This window comes from Ostrinia nubilalis, chromosome 28, assembly GCF_963855985.1.
Source record: "Ostrinia nubilalis chromosome 28, ilOstNubi1.1, whole genome shotgun sequence".
Taxonomy (NCBI): Eukaryota; Metazoa; Arthropoda; class Insecta; order Lepidoptera; family Crambidae; genus Ostrinia; species Ostrinia nubilalis.
The window spans coordinates 5,705,878-5,728,058 of record NC_087115.1 but is presented as its reverse complement, the minus strand read 5'-3'; the positions used below and the strand labels follow the sequence as shown (position 1 = coordinate 5,728,058).

Below are 22,181 nucleotides of genomic sequence, written 5' to 3'. Positions count from 1 at the left end.
TATGAGTTTATGTAACGGACGCCGCACCTTCCGCGACGCGAACTTTAAAGATTTTCTTCTGACACAATCATAGTGCCCCAACAATATTGGTGTTATTTGAAAGCTCAATAAATATCCTTAAAGAAAAACACATTTAATTTCTAAATAAATGATTGTCATATACCATAAATGTGACTTGAAAAAAGACCTCACTTTGTGCTCACCTCTGGGATCAATTAGACCAAATTTTATAGTTATAAAACCAAATAATGATCACACGTGTCCTCTTTAACAGATGGATAGCGATTTATCCCATAAAAGTTGGCTAATGCGTAAGTACCTATTTTTTGAAGAAGTGACTCCGGATCCTTCTAAAGACACATTTTTGGGGTAAAAACCTTTCTTTTAATGAAGTGAAGTTTAGAACTAGGCTTATAAATGGTGCCAATATTGGTGGGAAGTGGGGATGCATACGTTTGAAAGTGCTTGTCGCGGGAGGTGCGATTTATTTGATGTCGAGTGTAATAGTAGGCTTTTAACAACACCTCCCAGCACCCCACCACTGCTTCAGAACAATAAGTGGCCCAGTGCTGAGAAGAAGCAGCACAAGAAACTCAGTCAAGCAAGCAATTACTTCATCTAAAATCACTTCAAAACATAAAGTCTTAATGTTTTCTTCTAAGGAATTTTTATTAGGTAAGATTATTTTCTAATACTTGAGTTGAACGACTATAACTCTTAAACTAACTGATCTATCTGAACCGTTATAGTTTTCCTTGAAACTGGATTTTCTTGGGTAAGGGCCCTTAGGTATTTGGTTTTAATTAACAAAAAACTTATATACCTTCATCATTTTCAATCTTCGTTGGACTAGTGTCGGACGCTACGATAGTTTGCGGAGACTTCAGCACTTCTCTGCTATGAATTGGCGCCGTCACCACTTGTATGCTGTCAGTTGGCGCCGTTAGTGATTCATTCCTGTCAGTTGGCGCCGCGTGTGATTCTTTGTGGTCAGTTGGCACCGTCAACGCTTGTATGCTGTAAGTTGGTGCAGTGGCTGTTTGCATGGTGCCTGTTTGTGCCGTTAGTGATTCTTTTGGCGCCGCGAGTGATTCTTTGTGGTCAGTTGGCGCCGTCATATCTTGTATGCTGTATGTTGGCGCCTTCACTGCTTGTGTGCTGCCAGTTGGCGCCGGTAGAGCTTCTTTGTGGTCAGTTGGCGCCTTTATTACTTCTTTGCTGTCAGTTAGCGCCGTGATAGGTTGCATAGTGACTTCCACAGTTGGTGGAGCGCCTATAACCATTAAAACATTATTAAACTAGCTGCCCCTAGAATTAATGTAGGATTCGATCACTCGCACTCACACTGCGGCCGTTCGTCGCACAGTCGCGACAGCAATATAATTACGTGCGAGTGATAAGGATGGGTAGCATGAGGTCGTTGGACGAAATTCTATCTGCTCGGCGACCGGACTTTAATCCACGTTCGTAACTGACCTTTGGTAACCAGATACGAATATGGATTTTTTTATTGCTTGATATGCAGTTACGAGAATGGAATTTACGTGTCGTTTTTGTAACCATGTTGCATAACCAGCTACGAAAATGGTTTTTGTTTTCTCTGTTCGTATCTGGTTACCAAAGGTCAGTTACGAACGTGGATTAAAGGGACTTTAGGTCAGATTGGATTTCTTACCAAATAAATAATTCAGACAGTCCAGATAGGGTTCTTCGGAGGTGCCATGCCATTTGTAGTGCTTCCTAGCTTCAGCTCTGAAAATAGAATAGAATTACTTTATTCAGCATATAACATTTAGGTGCATACATATTTAACTCAACATGCTGAAAAGGCGCCCTCAGCAAATATTTGTTTTCATTATGAGATAATATGAATATTATTCAGTCTATTTTAGGAATGCCCTGCGTGCACAAACAACTGCACGCAAGAAGATTTGATTAATGCTACTGACAACGCCACTCTTGTAGCAGTTTTGGGCTGACACTGAATAGGTTTGTTGTCGACACGACAAGAAGAATTTTAGGACTAGAAGCTTAAAAATTGATTTCTCTATTATAGCGTTTTACTCATTTAATTATTAATTTATTTATAGTCTTAGATTAATAAAGCTTTATTAATGTAAGTTATAGTTAAGTTTTGTAATTTGTAGTTACTTAATAATGTGAGCCAAATAAATGTATTTTATTGTTTCATTCTTCTCTGTATACTAGAGATGAAACGGATATCCGGTAACTATCCGGTAGGCCGGATATCCGGCCTAAATTTACTATCCGGCCGGATACCGGATAGTAACTCACTATCCGGCCGGGTACCGAATATTAAAAAAGTACGACATTTTCCTATTAATAAAATGAAATACATTAATCTTTGAAGTAAATATCAATGAAATGGCTTATAATAATGACGGCTTTTTTAAGGTCCAAAAAATTACAAAAAGCCTTTCAAAAACCTAATTTCTTTTTCTGGGCGTAACACTCTAATGACGAATACATACCTAAATAGTAAACATCTGTTAATGTCGAAATATTGCCATATAAAAAAGGCTACCATTTTTTCACTGATGGTCTGGTGACATGATGCATGCAGTTCAGTCAGATTACGCAGCAAGTAAACTAATTTAATTTTCGCTATTCAGTGACACACTCGCTATAGCAACCGAAATCACCCGAATTGATCTGCCCCCTAGACTAGTGGCAAAATGTGACATTCTATTCGGAGGACTGATTCAATTTTCGAAAAGTGTTACTAGTCTAGTCTACTAATAGACCCACTGATCGCGTTCGAAGCACCTGTGCGGCGCTAAACTTGTCGGCGGATATCCGGCTATCCGGCCTAGCAGCTGGCCGGATATCCGGTATCCGGCCAAACAACTATCCGTTTCATCTCTAATGTATACTATCAAATCAGAAATTTTATTTGCTTAAAACATGGTGGTAGGTACAATGGAACAATATAAATTTTTAGATATGAATATAAAGGTACATATTAGTAGGATACTTACTTGGTCAGCAAGCAATGACCACAGATAGTACAAGCGTACTGTTTTGAACTATGTTCTGTATTATTTATACCGTCAAAACCTAAACAATCAGCTTTTTCGTTAACAACTTCCACTTCATAATATATAGGCTTATCTTCTTCAACTTCTCTCTTGACTTCGGCCACTTCTATACTGACTCCGTCTGAATCGCTTATTGCGTTTACATTTATAACGCGTGACTTAGTTAATGGTGTGAGTAAGAAAGCCTTGTCTATCGCTGCAATATGCTGCTCGGTTAACTGAAAAGATAGTAACATTTTAAACTTCATAATATTATGTAGGGTAAACCAGAGAGTGATTGCCCACTGGTAGTGATTGCCTGCTTTAAGAATAATATTGTCAGGTGCTGACTTTGAATCACTCTAGTTAGATTTGAATTTACTAAGTAGATGGCTCCGAGATCAATGTACAGTAGATTTAAAATTTACAATAGGAAACACTAAAAAAATACAGTTATGGCGGATTTTGTCAAGTAGGGTGAAAATGTTACATTTTAAACTTAATATCATTATGTATTTTAAAAAAACATTTACATATTTTACAGGGTGGACTTTTGTAATGCCACTTGGAGGGAGAGTAAGTCTTAATATTGTGGATAGATTTTTTTTTCTCAGAGAAAATATTCCTTTATTTCTGAAAAGAAATAGAACTGCATTCAAAGATTTTCAAAAATTTGCTAGCCACGCCCGGGAATCAAACCAACTAAAATCTGTCAAGAAATTACATCTGTGGTGATCCGGCTCGAAGGACCAGGAAAATGTGGTGGACTGCAGTGACTGTATGCGTTTATGTGTGTTCGAGAGCGCTGACCGGACGATGATGACTGCCGTTGAGAGCTTGCCCTTATTATGTTAGGCGTAGTAGGTGCTACTTGCAGGAATAAAACCACTATTTCACTTGCTGAGAGTTCTCGCGTTTTTTATTCGCTTCCTTTTCTCAGTTCTTGCTTCTTCAGATCACTTGTTGCTTGGAGCACTTGTTCTCTGAACTGAGCATGCCAGCTGGAGCGGTCCATTCTGTATTTATGGGGAGCGGCTATCTCCATCCCGCTTTCACACGCTATTTCTATCCCTGTCTTCGGGAAATCCACAGTTTTTGCTAATTTTCTCCAACTGGCAGGTAGTTTTACAATGGTTTCTTATTTTCTATAGATGAGTAATTAAATTATCTACATTATACAAAAAGTTTCATCTCAAAATTCCCAAAATTGAGGAAGTTATTGACAAAAAACCTCAAACGGCTCTCTTTACGGTATTGTCTCGCGCAACGGACCATCCGTGCAAGACAAGGACAAAACATATTGCTATCTCATGCTATAGAATGTTCGAAGCGAGAGGTCCGATATTTCCGTCTCGTTTCTTCTCTATTTTTTCCTGAACATTCCAAATTTTCCAGAAAAGTGTGAAAGAGAAGCTATTTTGTGGAAGTGAGAGATCAGGCAATGCAAGAAAGAGGCCTACCGAGTGAGAAGGCGCTATAGCCTGATGGTTTTCGCTACGGTATTGCCTTTTTGGCGAAAATTTCATGTTCATTTTCTTAATTACAAAACAGATTAATTAGCTAATTTGAACTATTCGACATGATGCTGCTAACATTAATCTTGATTCTTCTTGACGTCGCCACAGAATAATAATAAGTACTACGTACAGAAGTTTTACTTCGCGAAGGTATTTAAAAAAATGTATGCTCAATGTCATTAACAATATGGTGTAATTTAGCCTGTCTCAAGAGTCAAGCACCATTTTGTTGACAAACGTCAGTGATCGGCACTGCGCCGAACTATAGGGCTGACTTCGGTAAAATGATGTGACGTGTGGTGCCAAACTGCAGAAAATGGCGGAGAAAATACATGATTTAGCATGAATTATCATGAATAACATTACCTACTTTATTTACCTCTCAGTGTCTTGATGCAACTTAAAAAAGTACATTCTGTGTTTTTATTATTATTTAGGCAGTTAAATACTGCACAGTATTTAGACACCATTATCTTTATTGTCTTCCATCATACACAAGAATACGCGTGCATGAGTCAATGTTCGCTCGTATGTGAGGCCTTGTCGAATAGTATCCTGTAGGTGGGCCATCGTGCGTGTTTTGTTTTCGATGTAAACTCGCTGAGATGAACAGGCCTGACGTCGCTAACAACATCCTATATTTTTATTACATCGATCGTTAGGGTTAAGTATAAGGATAAAATCTCTCTAACAAACTTGATAAATCAAATGAAAGGATCTTAAATTATTTTAATTATGTACAGAAAATTTTATGGTATGGTAGTGAATTTTCGAAAAAAATTCGAAAATCTTTGAATGCAGTTGTTTTATATAACTGGCGTCACATTTAGTTTTTTTTCATTGTGGAAGTTTCTTCACCCAGATGAACAAAGTGGAATAATCCATTAAACGGACTATTCGTAAAACAATTATTAAAATATACCTGTATACCACTGCTACATAGTCGTTGAAGAACTCTGTCAGTTTTAACGGCACTTTCAATGAATTTGTGACACTTGCTCAATAAATGGTAGCAGACGTAACACACCACGTGCGGCCTTCCGTCTTTTGTTTTAAGCTGAAAATTAATCAAAATCAAAAATATTTATTCAGTTTAGACCACAAGTGGCACTTATGAACGTCAAAATATTATTATAGAAAATAATAAAAAAAGAAAAGAGCCCTTATCACTTTACATGACGTCTCCTTATATTTTGGGCCCTACCAGCACTTCCAGACAAACATAATTATGGCAAGTGCTGAGAATGTTTTAATTATTGCAGTTTATTTACTGTAATTACAGACATAATCATAGTATGTGTAGGTAATAGATAAGGCAAATAAGAATTTCCATTTTGTAAATAACTAATTTAATATACAGTGTCCTGTAGTATTGTTTGCTAAATCATGTGAAGAGAAGTGTTTGTTCTCTTTGAATCAGAAATAAATAATAAACAAATATCCTTGGACAATTTTTACACTGCATTTATAAAATTTATGTAGTCCCAAACTAAGCAAAGCTTGTACTATGGGTATTTATTTATTAACCTACCAGAAAAAGTATAGGTATAAACTTACATAAACTATTTTTTTTTAATACAAACACATTACATAGAAAACACCAAACATTTTTAGTAAATAAATAATACTTACAGGAAATGTTTATTACAATTTGATTATGAATAGGGACCAGAAAAACAAAGGAAACTTAAATAAACATACAACTAAAAGAAGAAAAGCTAACTTACAGGTATATTTGTGATTTTTTGATAAAGCACTTCCAGTGGCGTGTTGTACGTTGTACACATACGAGTATCACGTGCCAGGCATATTCTACATAGGAGAGCAGTCATTCTGTATGGCTTTTGGAGAAATATCACAAATCAAATCAATCTTATTTTCATACAATTAATAGCAATCGCAAGATTCGCAAGCAACGTGCAAGCCATAGAGAAAAGTAATACCACAGATATGGATAGATGCAGGCCACAGATATGAATTAGGCGATGCAGCATGTGTCAAAAATTGTATTGAGTAATACATAGGAAATAGAGAACCCACTCTGTCAAATTTTTGAACCTACCAATTGACAGCCCACGGTGGATCGAAATGGCATTAAAGTGGACATAGGGATTTTTTCCGGAAAATCGAATTTTAAAAATTGCCAATCGATAGTCCTTTGCTCACTCATCACGACATGTCATATCACATTTTTCTCTAAACCTGATACTTTAGCTTAAAAAAAATAATTTGTGTTTTTTTTGTATGAAACGAGACATAAAGTGCTAATTTTCTCCGAAGACCTGCTAGATCGTGACTTGAAACAACCCAGGTCGGTATAACTGCATTATTTATTAATATTCTAAGCTATTTCCAGCTGCTCCAAACCGCAACTTAGCCTGTTAAACGATTCCGAAAAAAAATTAAAATTGACTCTTCTTGTAATTGTATTTTAGTTCTTTTTTTTAGAAAAAGCGTCGATTACGGTACTAGAAAGTGATTTTATCGTTAGGTGACATTGTTATCTATTCTCAGAATCTGTTAAACCTAGGGTTTCTGCTCGAGCTTTCTCGAACTCGAGAAAACTCGAGAAATTTGGCTTCATTCGAGACGAGAAAAAAAATACCGGAGCTCGAGAATTCTCGAGTTTCGATTTTGAAGCTTTAATATTCTTGAAAATCAATTTTCTTAGACAAAAGTAAGTTTTTAATTATTTAATAGGTTAAGACTGGCCTAGTCTTTCCTTTTTTAACTGATTTGATTTGCAAGTAATGATCTCAATCAAAACTTAAGTAATAATTATCACCTACGAGTATGCTAAGATATTTATTATATTATATGTTTAACTCTGACTGATTTAAATTAGAAATTTAAAAAACTGAAAAGTTTGTTAACTGTCTGTTAGGTTAGGTACTCGTGCCTCCTCGTAAATACGTTTATTCAAGTTCTTATCTTACTATTAAAAAGTTTTTTTGTTTATTTAAAAAAACTATTCATCGTCATTTTGCTATTTGGACTTGTGTTCTTTGGCAAACAAGCGATTCAATTGTAGCTCCCGATTTTTATTGTTATTTATCCTTAAAGTAAATGCGACTTTATGACTTTTATTCCTTTAGTTAATAACTAAGTTATGATTTTTAGTTAATATTAATTGTGAAAAAAGATTTCATTTTTTATTTCTTTTCTTACCAAAACAAGTGGTACTAAATTCTAATTTTGATTGTTGTGCAATAAAAGTAGGTAGTTATATGTAACCTGTGTTTTTAGTAAATATGAACCGATTTCAACAGTTTTAATTAAAAGACTCGAGACCCGAGAAAACTCGAGACTTTAGCCTCGAGAATTCCCGAAACTCGAGAAAAAAAATAGGTCGAGAAATCAGAAACCCTAGTTAAACCCTTTCTTTCCTATCAGCACATGACTTTAAAACAACAATGAAGTTACTCATACCTCGTAAATAACGTGTTTTGCGAATAAGCAGATAATGGTCAGGGGTGGGGGTAAAAAACAGATAAGGATTGTTTATTTGTTTAAAATTTAGTTTGGGCTGTGTAACGTCACCAATAACATTCAACTTTAAATGCGGTTTTTAACATGTAATTACAATGGAAGCTATTGTGAATAATATAGATTTGTTCGTAGTCTTAAGAAATACCTTAAAACCTTTACAGTGAGGAACTTTATGATCACTTTTAGCAGAAAATGGTACATTTGTCAGAAGAAAACAGTGTTAAGTTAAAACAAGTTTTGCCGGAATTTTTGTACTAATGTTAATGGACGATGGACAAACTGTCATCTATCTCTTCCCCAATTTTTAAGAAGAAACAGTGATTGGCTTGAATCTCCAGTTAATTGAGTCTGGCAACTAGTTTTTGATGAAGACAAAATTGAGGAAAATGTTGGTTCAATTACTGAACCTAGTGAAAAAACAACGTCAAATATAGATGCAATTACCGAAAACATGCCAACTTCTGCACTATATGCTTCGACTACTTCCTTTATCCCGAGGAAACCGTTACATAAATTAACTCAGAAACAGAAAAAAAGATGAATTTCACGTTACATAAATTAACTCAGAAACAGAACATTTTCCTCAATTTTGTCTTCATCAAAAACTAGTTGCCAGACCCAGTTAACTGGAGATTCAAGCCAATCACTGTTTCTTCTTAAAAATTGGGGAAGAGATAGATGACAGTTTGTCCATCGTCCATTAAGATTAGTACAAAAATTCCGGCAAAACTTTTTTTTAACTTAAGAGCGTTTACGCGAAGCGCGGCGTTTCAAGAAGCATCATTGGAAATAATTCGCGCGCGGCGTTTTTTAATAGTTTTCAAATGTTTATAGCAAAACAATAACAATGAATTATACAGGGTGTTAGGTAAATGGGTATATGAGCCGACACTAGCCCATGTTAACATGGTCATGTAAATGGTATGGTGAAGTCAGAAATTTGATATCATCATTTTATTTTATTTTAATTTTCATACAAAATAAATTTTATAAAATCCGATTTGTATGAAAATTAAACTAATTAGAATGGAGATATCAATTTTCTGACTTCACCATACCACTTATATGACCATGTTAACATGGGCTAGTGTCGGCTCATACACCCATTTACCTAACACCCTGTATATCGTTTCAAAGTAAATATTTTAAAGAAGATGTTATTTTATTATATTAAGTCATTGAACGCCGTGACGCTAGACACAATGGAAATTGTATTGTTCGAGGCTCACCGGTGAGCCGCGTAGCGTCCAACGTGTTAAGCTATTTTTATGTTGAATTAAAGAAGAATAATGGTGTAAAAATCACTTTGATTTTTGGGTATTTCACGTTCTTTGAATTTGTGATTTCTTATTGTAAAATGCTTAAATCTAAGAATTTTCTCAACTAACTATTTGCCTAAGGACCTATGCTATAGGATAATTATAATGTTTGTTATATCGTTTTCACAGTATTTTTATAAAAATTTCAGCTTGTAAACTGACGCTAAAGTGGAAATTTGAAAACCTGTGTGGACTTATCTTGATAGAATTCTTAAATACTATACTAATCGAAATATTTTCTCAACTAACTATTTAGATAACGAAATTGCCTACTTATTTATGCCTATAACATATTTGTAATGTAACTGGTTAATGATTGTAACGGGTTGAAAAAGTACTGTTTTTGCGCCAAACGGCGTAAACGCTCTTAACACTGTTTTCTTCTGACAAATGTACCATTTTCTGCTAAAGGTAATCATAAAGTTCCTCACTGTAAAGGTTTTAAGGTATTTCTTAAGACTACGAACAAATCTATATTATTCACAATAGCTTCCATTGTAATTACATGTTAAAAACCGAATTTAAAGTTGAATGTTATTTGTGACGTTACACAGCCCAAACTAAATTTAAAACAAATAAACAATCCTTGGTCGCCACTCGAGAACTTTCCTGCCCCAACGGCCATCGTCTCTACGAGCTATGTGCCCCGCCCACTGCCACTTGATTTTAGCAATTCTGTGAGCTATGTCGGTTACTTTGGTTCTCCTACGGATCTCCTCATTTCTGATTCGATCACGCAGGGACCACGGGCTGGAAGACGTAGCGTGGGCAGGCCTCCTACTAGGTGGACCGACGATCTGGTAAAGGTCGCGGGAAGAGCCTGGATGCGGGCAGCGCAGGACCGTTCATTGTGGAAAACCTTGGGGGAGGCCTTTGTCCAGCAGTGGACGTCATTTGGCTGAAACAACAACAACAAACAATCCTTATCTGTTTTTTACCCCCACCCCTGACCATTATCTGCTTATTCGCAAAACACGTTATTTACGAGGTATGAGTAACTTCATTGTTGTTTTAAAGTCATGTGCTGATAGGAAAGAAAGGGTTTAACAGATTCTGAGAATAGATAACAATGTCACCTAACGATAAAATCACTTTCTAGTACCGTAATCGACGCTTTTTCTAAAAAAAAGAACTAAAATACAATTACAAGAAGAGTCAATTTTAATTTTTTTCGGAATCGTTTAACAGGCTAAGTTGCAGTTTGGAGCAGCTGGAAATAGCTTAGAATATTAATAAATAATACAGTTATACCGACCTAGGTTGTTTCAAGTCACGATCTAGCAGGTCTTCGGAGAAAATTAGCACTTTATGTCTCGTTTCATACAAAAAAAAACACAAATTATTTTTTTTAAGCTAAAGTATCAGGTTTAGAGAAAAATGTGATATGACATGTCGTGATGAGTGAGCAAAGGACTATCGATTGGCAATTTTTAAAATTCGATTTTCCGGAAAAAATCCCTATGTCCACTTTAATGCCATTTCGATCCACCGTGCAGCCTGGGGGTCTAGACAAAGTGCAATTATAATCGCAAACCAGTCGAAAAGTGGTCGAAAAGCCCCTTTTTTGTATGGAATTTGACGGATTCGATTTTCGATTCGATCAAAAAGTGCGTTTTGTCTAGGGGGGCTGCGCTCCTAGACAAAGTGCAAATTATAATCGCAAACCAGTCGAAAAGTGGTCGAAAAGCCCCTATTTTGTATGGAGTTTTGACGGATTCGATTTTCGATTCGATCAAAAAGTGCGTTTTGTCTAGGGGGGCAGGTGTTAAATTCCCTGTACTTAACCTACGTACGTAACGCTCACATACCGCACGTTCATAATCAAACTGTCACTATACAAAAAAGTCGATTTTTCAGGAAAAGCATTTGAAATGCTCAAATTTTAAAACCTTTGCAAAATGAGCAAAATGCTATTAAATGTTTTGTTTTTTGTTAAAGACCAGTAGTGGCTTATTTGGCTTTTACGGAAATATAATTATCTTTCAAATTATCATAATGGTTTATTTAATATTTAATTTTTTCTCTAAAAATAGTGTCACTTTTCCACTAAAATTGAGACAGTGACAGTTTTCAATTAAAAACGTGTTAATGTTGTATTATTAATTCCGGCAGAAATGTCACTATTTTCATATAAATTTGACGATGAAAAATTAAAAAATGATTATTATTAAATAAAACTAACATAGAAAAATCAGTAATTTTAATGAACTTAAAACTTAATAATTTGGATTAAGTGGTACCAATGGTAACAGTAATAAATGTAAATTCTCTATCAGAAATAAATACGTTACACACATGAAATTACTATAAAATTACATCACATAAATCAACTTCTTAGAAAATAAGGTACTCTCTTGTTCAGGCAGCCTTTAAACAACCAGACCTTGATGACCTCGATGAACTTGACGAACTAGATAGTGATTTTTCATGGGAAAAAGGCTCAGAGAAGTAGGTTTAAATTCTGGATCATTATCCAGCGGCCATTACCTCTGCGAGCTATGTGCCCCGCCCACTTCCACTTGATTTTAGCGATTCTGCGGACTATGTCGGTCACTTTGGTTCTCCTGTGGATCTCCTCATTTCTGATTCAATCACGTAGGGAAACTAACTAAGCATCGCACGCTCCATCACCTTTTGGGTGACCTCTCAGATTCATAAAATATCACTGGCAACACACACTGATCAAACTTTTGTCTTGAGGCACTGCGGTATTTCGGACGTTAGAATATCACGAAGCTTCCCGAACGCTGCCCAGCCGAGTTGGATTGACGATTGACCTCTTTCTCGAAGTTGGACCTGCGTAACTGGACTGTTTGTCCCAGGTCAGTAAACTTTCGAATGCAGAGTCTCCAGATAAGTGGATACTACATGGACATTTGACATGTTTTTTGTCTTGTCCATATTCATTTTCATACTCATTCATCAGGCCCACTTGTTGAGAGGCTCTACTTAGGCCATCGAGCATTATGCCTAGATCTTCCACAGTCTCAGCCATGATTACGACATCGTCCGCAAATAGAAGGTGGATTATGTACTCGTTGATATTTATGCTGAATCCGCTCCAGTTCAGAAGCTTGAAAACATCTTCCAGGGCGGTGTTGAACAGTATCGGAGATATGACATCTCCCTGTCTCACCCCTTGCTGCAACTGGATGAGTTTCGAGTCCTGATCCTGGAGACGAACCGACATTGTGGCGTTTTCGTACAAGCCTTTCAACACTTCGATGTATCTATAGTCAATTTGGCACCGTTGGAAAGACTGTAGCACTGTTCAGATCTCGATCGAATCTAAGGCTTTTTCATAGTCTACAAACGCTAGACAAAGTAGTAATTATCTTGATAATTTCTTTGATTTTACTAGTGTTTGGATTGACTGGTGGCATTTTTGTTAGATAAAATTATAACTACTTAGTCATTTAAAAATATTTCTTGTTGTTTTAATATTTCACTATTTGGATAAACACAATATTCTACGAAGTGATGAACAATATTTTTAAAAATGTAAGAGAAATATTGTCACTTTTTGTTTTAAGGCGTTTTTCGTATTACTTTATTGTAACTTATCTTATGGTTTTGGAGTAAAAGCGTCTTTATGCTAAAAATGACGTTTTTCAACACAGAGTTTACATAACTATCACGGCGTGCCCGTCCAGATCCCGTCACTACTAAAAACGTGTCACTGTTACTCACAACAAATGCCGGTTTTCCCATTAAACTCCATAACGACACTAGTGATATCTGCCTAACTATTTGAGCTTTAAGCGTGGGATTTTTACAGCATGCACTTTTCGCGGAGCGCTGATAGATGGCGATGTTAACTCAATTTCTCCCAATTTCGTATAGTGACGGTTTGATTATGAACGTGCGAATACATAGTCCACGCCAAGGTGCGGAAACTTCCATACTACGATCAAACTTGCTTTCAAACAGCGACTTCAGTCGATAAATTCCAATACTTTTTAACTACCCTAAAACGCTCTAGATGTCGCTGCTCCTGTTTCCTTCATATTTTCATTTTTTTTCTTAATTAAAATATATTTCAGAATATTGTTAATTACAATGTGAAAACTTTTTTTAAAATGAAATTAATTTGTTTTAATTTAAAACTGAACGGTGACATTTTTTGTTATAATTTACATAATAGAATAGTAGAAATTACTATTTAACATATGGCAACTTTGTTTTTCCTCCAAAATGGCCGGTGTTGTTTTTGTTAGGTTGAATGCATTCTTGTTTTCTTAGCCATCGTTTATGAGTTCTGTGGCCCTATTAAAGTATTGAGGAGTCGAGTCAAATTCAAGTTCATTCCTTCGTACCTGCTGCTGTTCTGGTTCATTGGAGTTTTGTTCGTTCCTTCGTGAATCGCGAAGAAACTTTCTGTTATGTTCACAAGTGATCTGAGTTTTCTCAAAGTGCAAATGCTTTTTTAGTGTTGTTGAAAACTTTGCGAAAAGACGCTTTTGGTGTATATTATGTGTGTTCATAAATAAAGTAAAATTATTATATTCAAAAGTTTTTGTTTATTTGCATTTCCATGTGCAATGTAGAATTTTTCCAAATCCATTGTTTATACAATACGTACACCATAAAGATAAATATTTTCAAAATAATGGATTTGGAAAAATTCTACATTGTACAGTCACGGAATGAAAAGGTTCGTCAGTTTTCAAATTGATTCCTTCAACGAATCACGAGCACATATTACCTTTTGAAACTATGTTACAGAATAATCTCGAGTTAGAGAAAATAATCTTTAACAGTTCGTCAGTAAAGTTCAAAATTATTCAGATCAAAGTTGTTTGACGATTTAACTTGTCAAGAAGATTATTATGATTGATAAACTAAAACCTTCTTGTTGGTTCAACCTGCCATTATCTATTAAATTAAAAAAAACTACATTTTGTAACATTGCACTGATGGGATAGAAAAATAAACAAGCAAAACCTTATTCGTTAGCAAACGTCATATTTATTTAAATGTTAGCAGCACTGTTTCTTGCACGGTTATGTTGGCAGCTTTGACTCTTACAGTACCTAGTGCAAGCGAAAACCGACACTAAGGTGACGAACCTTTTCATTCCGCGACTGTACATCAAAAAAACAATAATTCACGCACACATAGGCCCTCATAACCTTCAAAGAATTTTTGTTTTTTTGATGTACAATGTAGAATTTTTTCAAATCCATTATTTTGAAAATATTTATCTTTATGATGTACGTATTGTATTATTTTCAAAACAATGGATTTGGAAAAATTCTACATTGCACATGGAAATGCAAATAAACAAAAACTTTTGAATTTAATAATTTTACTTTATTTATGAACACACATAATATTATACACCAAAAGCGTCTTTTCGCAAAGTTCTCAACAACACTAAAAAAGCATTTTGCACTTTGAGAAAACTCATATCACTTTTGAACCTTACGGCCGAATACTGAAACGCCATTTAAATATTTGACGGCTTCTCAAATAGTTAAGCAGCTCCTAAACTTACATTTCGCATACTCAAAACAATATCTGAGCAGTTCTCAATTTTTAAGCACCTCTCAAATTAAGTTGCACTCAAACGCCACTTAAATGAATTTTCGCATACTGAAACGCCATTCAACGCTAAGCATTACTCAAACAACTGTCAAATCGTCTTAAGCAGCTGTTAAATTTGAGAGTGCTTGCGCGGTATCTTAAATCCTATTCTTATACCTAAATCGACCTAAATAGTGGTAAATAATGTGTGTCATCGTTATCATTTCTTTCGAGCCTTGAGGAAATACCTAGATCTAATCGCAGGAACGCAATAATGCTGAACGCTATTGAAAAATATTATTATAATGACATGCAATTCCGAGCGAGGTTCCGCGTCTCTAAAGAAACGGTGTTGTGTCTGGATTCATAATTTGGAAGCTCTTTGAAACCCCTCACCAAACGCCATACAACCAGTGGACCAAATACTTATTATAACCCTACTGTTCTACGCAACGGGAAGTTATGAACGTGTACTAGGTGATATCTTCCACATCGAACAGCCAACTGTGCATCGTATAGTGCACAAAGTAACAACCAAAATAGCTGCTATGAAATCGCTTTACATAAACATGCTTATTTCTGAGGAATAATATGGGGACATCGCATAGTAGCATTTCCAAGAGTTGTTGATTTGTCAATTTGATGCTCTGTCAACAATGATAAATGTCAATTGTGGTTACGTTTCGGTCCACGATCGCCACTTAATAGATTTCAACAATAAAAAGTATCACCTTTAAAATTATTTTTTTAATTAAATAAAAATGCAAGCATTAATTTTTTTATATGTTAAAACGAGATTTATGTATAATAGAAACTAAAAATAAACTGTTGTATGTTAAGTTGATTGAGTAATATTTCCATAAAAGACAATACATAACCAAACGATGCTGCGTGTAATGGATAAAAAACGTAAAGTTATCATTTGTGTAAATGAAAACATACTTTTTTTTGGTAAATGTTGCCATTATGTAAACATTTGAGAGCTGCTTAGCTGATCACGGCTTCAAATCCGTTGAGTGGCGTTTGAGAATACCATTTAAAATTGAAGGATACTTAAATTTAGGAGCCCGTCAGCTGAGTGACAGATTTGAGTAGTGTTTCAGTATTCGGCCGTTAGATTAATAAAAATAAAATTAATAAAAAAAGGTTTTATTAATCTAAGTTGTGAACATAACAGAAAGTTTCTTCGCGATTCACGAAGGAACGAACAAAACTCCGATGAACCAGAGCCCCGATTACGGTAACTTTTAACGTCAACAATCCAGACACGCTTCTCGATTCTGCGATAGGCGATACGATTGGTCAAAACAGCTGACGTACGCTGTTGAACGACCAATCGTATCGCAGAATCGAGAAGCGTGTCTGGATTGTTGACGTTAAAAGTTCCTACTAAATTTCTTCTAAATCGGTTCAACGATTCTTGAAATAACACCATTTTATAAAATAATTGGTCACATCATCATAACGTGATCAATTTTACGATTTGGCCACGATATAAATGCATATTAGTGTTAAATTTGACTTATTACTTATTAATCAATAAACTTAAATGAGAAAAATTCAATAAAAATAAAGAAAACATACCAATTGAAATAATTATAAAATTATTTGTTTTCCCCGGTAAACACCCACGGGTGGAATAAAACGGGTTTTTATTGGGTTTTTACCCTCCTGTGGGTTTTTACCCGGGTGGAAACCCATCTCTAGTAGGAACACAATAATTTGTGATCATGGCAAGGACATGGAGGGGAGGGGGGGGGGGGGGGGGGAGGATGTCAAAGATGCCAAACTCTCTCTTTGATGACATTACGGTATAAAGTTACAAATAACAACACCAACTACAAAGTACTTCTGCTTAAAAACTTGAAATCGAACCGCCCCACGGTGGTCCCGATTTAATAAAACATGGACATTGATGCTAGAGGCACGAAAATTTTTTTGATGGTTACTGCTATGATAACTAATAAGGCAAAAAAATATTACAATCCTACGACGTCTATTTCGTAGTAAAAAAAATTTTATAAAAAAAAATAAAACCGACTCCAAAAAACCTACACTAAAACGTAGAAAAATAATTACTAATTACCTACTTATTTATTAGGACGAATTATTAATATTTATGTAGGTATACCATGATTGATACTTCTGGAGTCGGTGCCAAGATTATGAAACATGTAAAGTTTGCCTGCACCGACTCCAAAAGTATCAATCATGGTATACCTACATAAATATTAATAATTCGTCCTAATAAATAAGTAGGTAATTAGTAATTATTTTTCTACGTTTTAGTGTAGGTTTTTTGGAGTCGGTTTTATTTTTTTTTATAAAATTTTACTTATTTCTTGCTTTTTAGTTAACTAATTATTACCTTGATGTTACCACTGAAGGTAGGCAGTACACTGAGACCAAAAAAAATTGGTTCATAATCGGCGGAGATATTGCGTATAAAAAAGTTCATCCCCAATTTTCCACCCTTGGGGGTGAAATATTTTCTTCTAATTCGCATGAAACCACCCTTTTGATAATACCTATTCAACAAAAAAATAATCGTTCAAATTGGTTTATAATCGGCGGAGATATTGCGTATAAAAAAGTTCATCCCCAATTTTCCACCCTTGGGGGTTGTTTTTTTATTATTAAATTTAAATGGGACCACCCTTGAGGTATTACCTATACGCCGAAAAAAGATTTGTTCAAATCGGTTCATAATTGGCGGAGTTATCGCGTAACAAACATAGAAAAAAAAAAAAAAAAAAAAAACATACGGGTCGAATTGAGAACCTCCTCCTTTTTTGAAGTCGGTTGAAAAATATATACATATTTTTTGTATGGAAGAAATTACGTTTCTGTCAATTTTTCGAAATTCTTTAACGATGTCAAGATGCCGATCACACATGTTATAAAACAAGTGATTCTGAGTATTTCATGCGAAGATACTTGTCACTTATCTCTGCGTACTTTTGAGTTATCGAGGGTTGAAAAATCGATTTTTTTATATTAAATATTTCCACGAAAAATTGCCAGAATTACAATATGGTGTATAAGGGACACTTTTGATGACACATAACAACGACTCGCACTCGCGCGCGCTCGTATGCATCAACTTTTACTAAAATAAAAAAAAAATTAAGGGAAATACTTAATACAAAGTTGTATGTATAGGTCCGCTGGCCGTCAAAAAGTAGCTTATACGAGAGGTTGCCCAATTTACAATATGTCCATCATTGATAACTCACACAAATATCGTCTCTCTCTGAAGGATAACAAGTTTTTTTTTGTTTCCAGAAGCTCTTGATAGGATGGAAGCCCATAAATACTCTCTGAAGCGAGAATGAATCTCAAATTGCGATATTGCCATTTTGACAAATTACATGATGTAACTAGCGCTAACGTTTATCTTCAGGTAGACACAGTTTTAAGTTAAAAGATTGTCTACTATTTCACACTGTTTTTCGTTTTGGAACAGTTCTTTGATTAATAGGTAGTCGCTAATTTCGTTTTGTTAGACTCTTTCAGTTTAGCACATAAAGCGTAAACTAATTCCTCCTCAGAATGATCTAAAAGTGTTAGAGAGCGCCTCTTCTTCTGCAGAAGAAGAATTTTGCATAAATCTTCAAAAGGTTTTTTATTTATACCAGAAGTCGATAGTTGCACATCTACTTCCGCAGTCTCATCAACTGGAGCGTCTTCCTCGGTGTTAACGTTGTCTATGCGTTGTGTTAACTCGGTAAAAGAACATTTTTTAAATCTATATTTTTACATTTCGGCCAGACCATTTCAGACTAAAATGACGAACGTATTGGCATTGAATTGTCTTTCGAAGATTTGAGTAATTATCAAATCATTATGTCGTAATTTTACAAGAAATATATCAAAGAAGATATTATGGTCTGCTTCCAGTAGAGCCTAAAAGACATTTTTGCACCAGAATTCGCATTGGCTAGACTCTGAAATTGTCTGGCCGAATTGTAAAAATATATATTTAAACAATGTTTTTTACCGAGTTAACACAACGCATAGACAACGTTAATACTGAGGAAGACGCTCCAGTTGATGAGACTGCGGAAGTAGATGTGCAACCATCGACTTTTAGTATAAATAAAAAACCTTTTGAAGATTTATGCAAAATTCATCTTCTGCAGAAGAAGAGGCGCTCTCTAACACTTTTAGATCATTCTGAGGAGGAATTAGTTTACGCTTTATGTGCTAAACTGAAAGAGTCTAACAAAACGAAATTAGCGACTACCTATTAATCAAAGAACTGTTCCAAAACGAAAAACAGTGTGAAATAGTAGACAATCTTTTAACTTAAAACTGTGTCTACCTGAAGATAAACGTTAGCGCTAGTTACATCATGTAATTTGTCAAAATGGCAATATCGCAATTTGAGATTCATTCTCGCTTCAGAGAGTATTTATGGGCTTCCATCCTATCAAGAGCTTCTGGAAACAAAAAAAACTTGTTATCCTTCAGAGAGAGACGATATTTGTGTGAGTTATCAATGATGGACATATTGTAAATTGGGCAACCTCTCGTATAAGCTACTTTTTGACGGCCAGCGGACCTATACATACAACTTTGTATTAAGTATTTCCCTTAATTTTTTTTTTATTTTAGTAAAAGTTGATGCATACGAGCGCGCGCGAGTGCGAGTCGTTGTTATGTGTCATCAAAAGTGTCCCTTATACACCATATTGTAATTCTGGCAATTTTTCGTGGAAATATTTAATATAAAAAAATCGATTTTTCAACCCTCGATAACTCAAAAGTACGCAGAGATAAGTGACAAGTATCTTCGCATGAAATACTCAGAATCACTTGTTTTATAACATGTGTGATCGGCATCTTGACATCGTTAAAGAATTTCGAAAAATTGACAGAAACGTAATTTCTTCCATACAAAAAATATGTATATATTTTTTTTTACTACGAAATAGACGTCGTAGGATTGTAATATTTTTTTGCCTTATTAGTTATCATAGCAGTAACCATCAAAAAAATTTTCGTGCCTCTAGCATCAATGTCCATGTTTTATTAAATCGGGACCACTGTGCGCCCTTCCGCCACTGTAAGGCATTGTAACGTTTTTCAAGACCTCCTCTCCCCCCAGATTGCATTACGTAACACTAGAACGCCCCCTTAGCAACAAATACCACTTCTCACTTTAAAAAAACTCTATTTTTGTTTTCACCCACCAGAATGGGTGATAATGGGTAAAAACCGGGTTTTTACCCAAATCACCCAGTTTTAACCCAATCGGGTGAAATGGGTTTTTACCCACTACCCATCTCTACGCACGGCTTGTGCATTTGCCACGACAAAGGTAAGGAAACGAAAATGTAGGAAATATCGGAATTTCGGAAATTAAAAAGGATAGGATCAATATAGGTAGGTAGGTAGATGTAATAAGATATTAAAAATATAATATAAAACATATAATGAGGTACAAAAACTAAACCTTTATATCATTTTTAGATAGGAATAAGGAGATACATTTATAAATATCTTGATCGTTTGTGCATAAAAGGGTATTAATACAAGTGGGAAAAGGGACACGGAGGGTTAACAATGAGGACATAAAAAAGGAGCGATCATACTTCGGACAGGAAAACAGGATGTGATTAATATCACCTACTTCAGAAGTTCAGTAGGCCTAAGATGCGCGCATCGACAATGACATGATATGATAAGACAATTTTCGATCACGTAGATAATTTTATCATTTTCCCTAACATGGGACCATCGATAGAAAAGTCTATCGACCGCTATCGCGTGATAACCGAATTGTTGCCATATTAAGAAAAAATTGCGTTATTATGTTGGCCAACCTTGAAATATTTTAGCTCATTCGTTCAATCTCGTTCATTTCTGCTACTAATTCGGCTAAAAACACATATCTTAAAGCAGTGAGAACGTCATAAAAAAAAAGTTATGTCAATTTTGTTGACATTACATGACTGCTTGATTGTATTTGTTTGTGTTTTTAAAATTGTATTTTTATGTTTCCAGTCATATTTTTAATATTTCTAAAGTACGGAAAATATCAAACGAAGAGATAACCAAGTTAAAGAAAAACAATGAAGAATTCCTAATCATACCGATAGTATTAAAGAATGAAGTCTTCAAAATTAACAGAATAACCGAACTCCACTACCTACCCCATAATGCGAGGTTTACAGTAATTATTCAACTTACATGAAGCAGTCAGAAAGTTTATTGAGATTTGAGAAATAAAGTTACACTCATAAGTAGCAAAGTAAGTACCTAAAGTCTAAAATATTAGCTATACTCCGCAGATCTTGATTTTCATAAGTAACAGCACCGGAGAAAAGGAAAAATATCTTTATTCCTACAAATAAGCTTTCACCTTCTTTCCTATATTTATTTCACATAGTTCTTTCACCGTGTAATAATACTGTGATCAATATTTTGTATGTAAACTTAAAATACAAATAGGATTAAGTAAATGTTTCTATTTATGAACTGTTTATGTAATTGTAATATTTTTAATTGTGTTTAAATAATATTCTTTCTTTTTTCAGACAGTGGATGAAGAAGTGTGGGATTATGAGTGATTATTATTTCATTCTAAAGCAGACATAATCAAGTCTTGCTCACTATCATGAAAATTTACAATAACAATCAGCAAGAAAAACTTCAAGGGTACTGGCTAGGCTAACCAATTCATGGAATTCTGTTTGTATTTGAAATTATAAATAGCTATTGTAAAACAAAAGTTTTCCAAATAAAGATTTTGTAAATAATGGTTGAATTATTTTGAAATTACACTGCAATAATGAATTTATTGCCTGCGTACAGCGCCTTTCTGCTACCATTATGATGTCGTCGGTCCACCTTGTGGGTGGACGTCCCACGCTGCGTATTCCGGTACCCGGCATCCACCCCAGAACCTTGCTGCCCCATCGGGCAACATGGAAAGCATTGGGGGAGGCCTAAGTTCAGCAGTGGACGTCCTATGGCTGAGATGATGATGAATTTATTATAATGGAATAAATTGTACAAGATTATCATCCTGTCACATTAAAGCCCTTAAAAAAGACCACATGGAGGAATTAGATTGATAGTAAATAATAAATAAATAATAAATAAAAAATGTATTTATTGCCTTCGAACCTAGTAATGTGGAATGTATGTTATTATAGCAAGTTTGATTACACATCCCACCCAATGCTAATTTCTGACAATGACCTTGCCACTGTTTGATGTAGACACAAGAAGCTCGGTCACCACATTCCGCCCCATTTTCAATAATTTTACAAGATTATGTACAG

At 35.0% G+C, this 22,181-nt stretch overlaps 3 protein-coding genes and 1 long non-coding RNA gene across 6 annotated transcripts in view; 2 read left to right on the top strand and 2 right to left on the bottom strand.

Moving 5' to 3' along the window:
• The window catches only part of LOC135085271 (zinc finger protein 271-like), a 79,152-nt gene that overhangs the window by 5,527 nt on the left and 51,444 nt on the right, over positions 1-22,181 (bottom strand). The window lies entirely within an intron of this gene.
• The window catches only part of LOC135085285 (zinc finger protein 37-like), a 165,358-nt gene that overhangs the window by 98,710 nt on the left and 44,467 nt on the right, over positions 1-22,181 (top strand). The gene's annotated exons all lie outside the window — the stretch shown is intronic.
• LOC135085297 (uncharacterized) lies at positions 701-6,476 on the bottom strand. The gene is made up of 5 exons (XM_063980076.1): positions 6,283-6,476; positions 5,478-5,612; positions 3,000-3,277; positions 1,676-1,752; positions 701-1,273 (listed from the first exon to the last, which is right to left on the bottom strand). Exons 1-5 carry the CDS (start codon positions 6,385-6,387, stop codon positions 816-818), a joined length of 1,053 nt encoding a protein of 350 aa, XP_063836146.1. The 5' UTR covers positions 6,388-6,476; the 3' UTR covers positions 701-815.
• On the top strand, positions 20,537-21,655 carry LOC135085262 (uncharacterized). The gene is made up of 2 exons (XR_010260051.1): positions 20,537-21,145; positions 21,432-21,655. It is a non-coding gene; the product is annotated as an uncharacterized LOC135085262 (long non-coding RNA).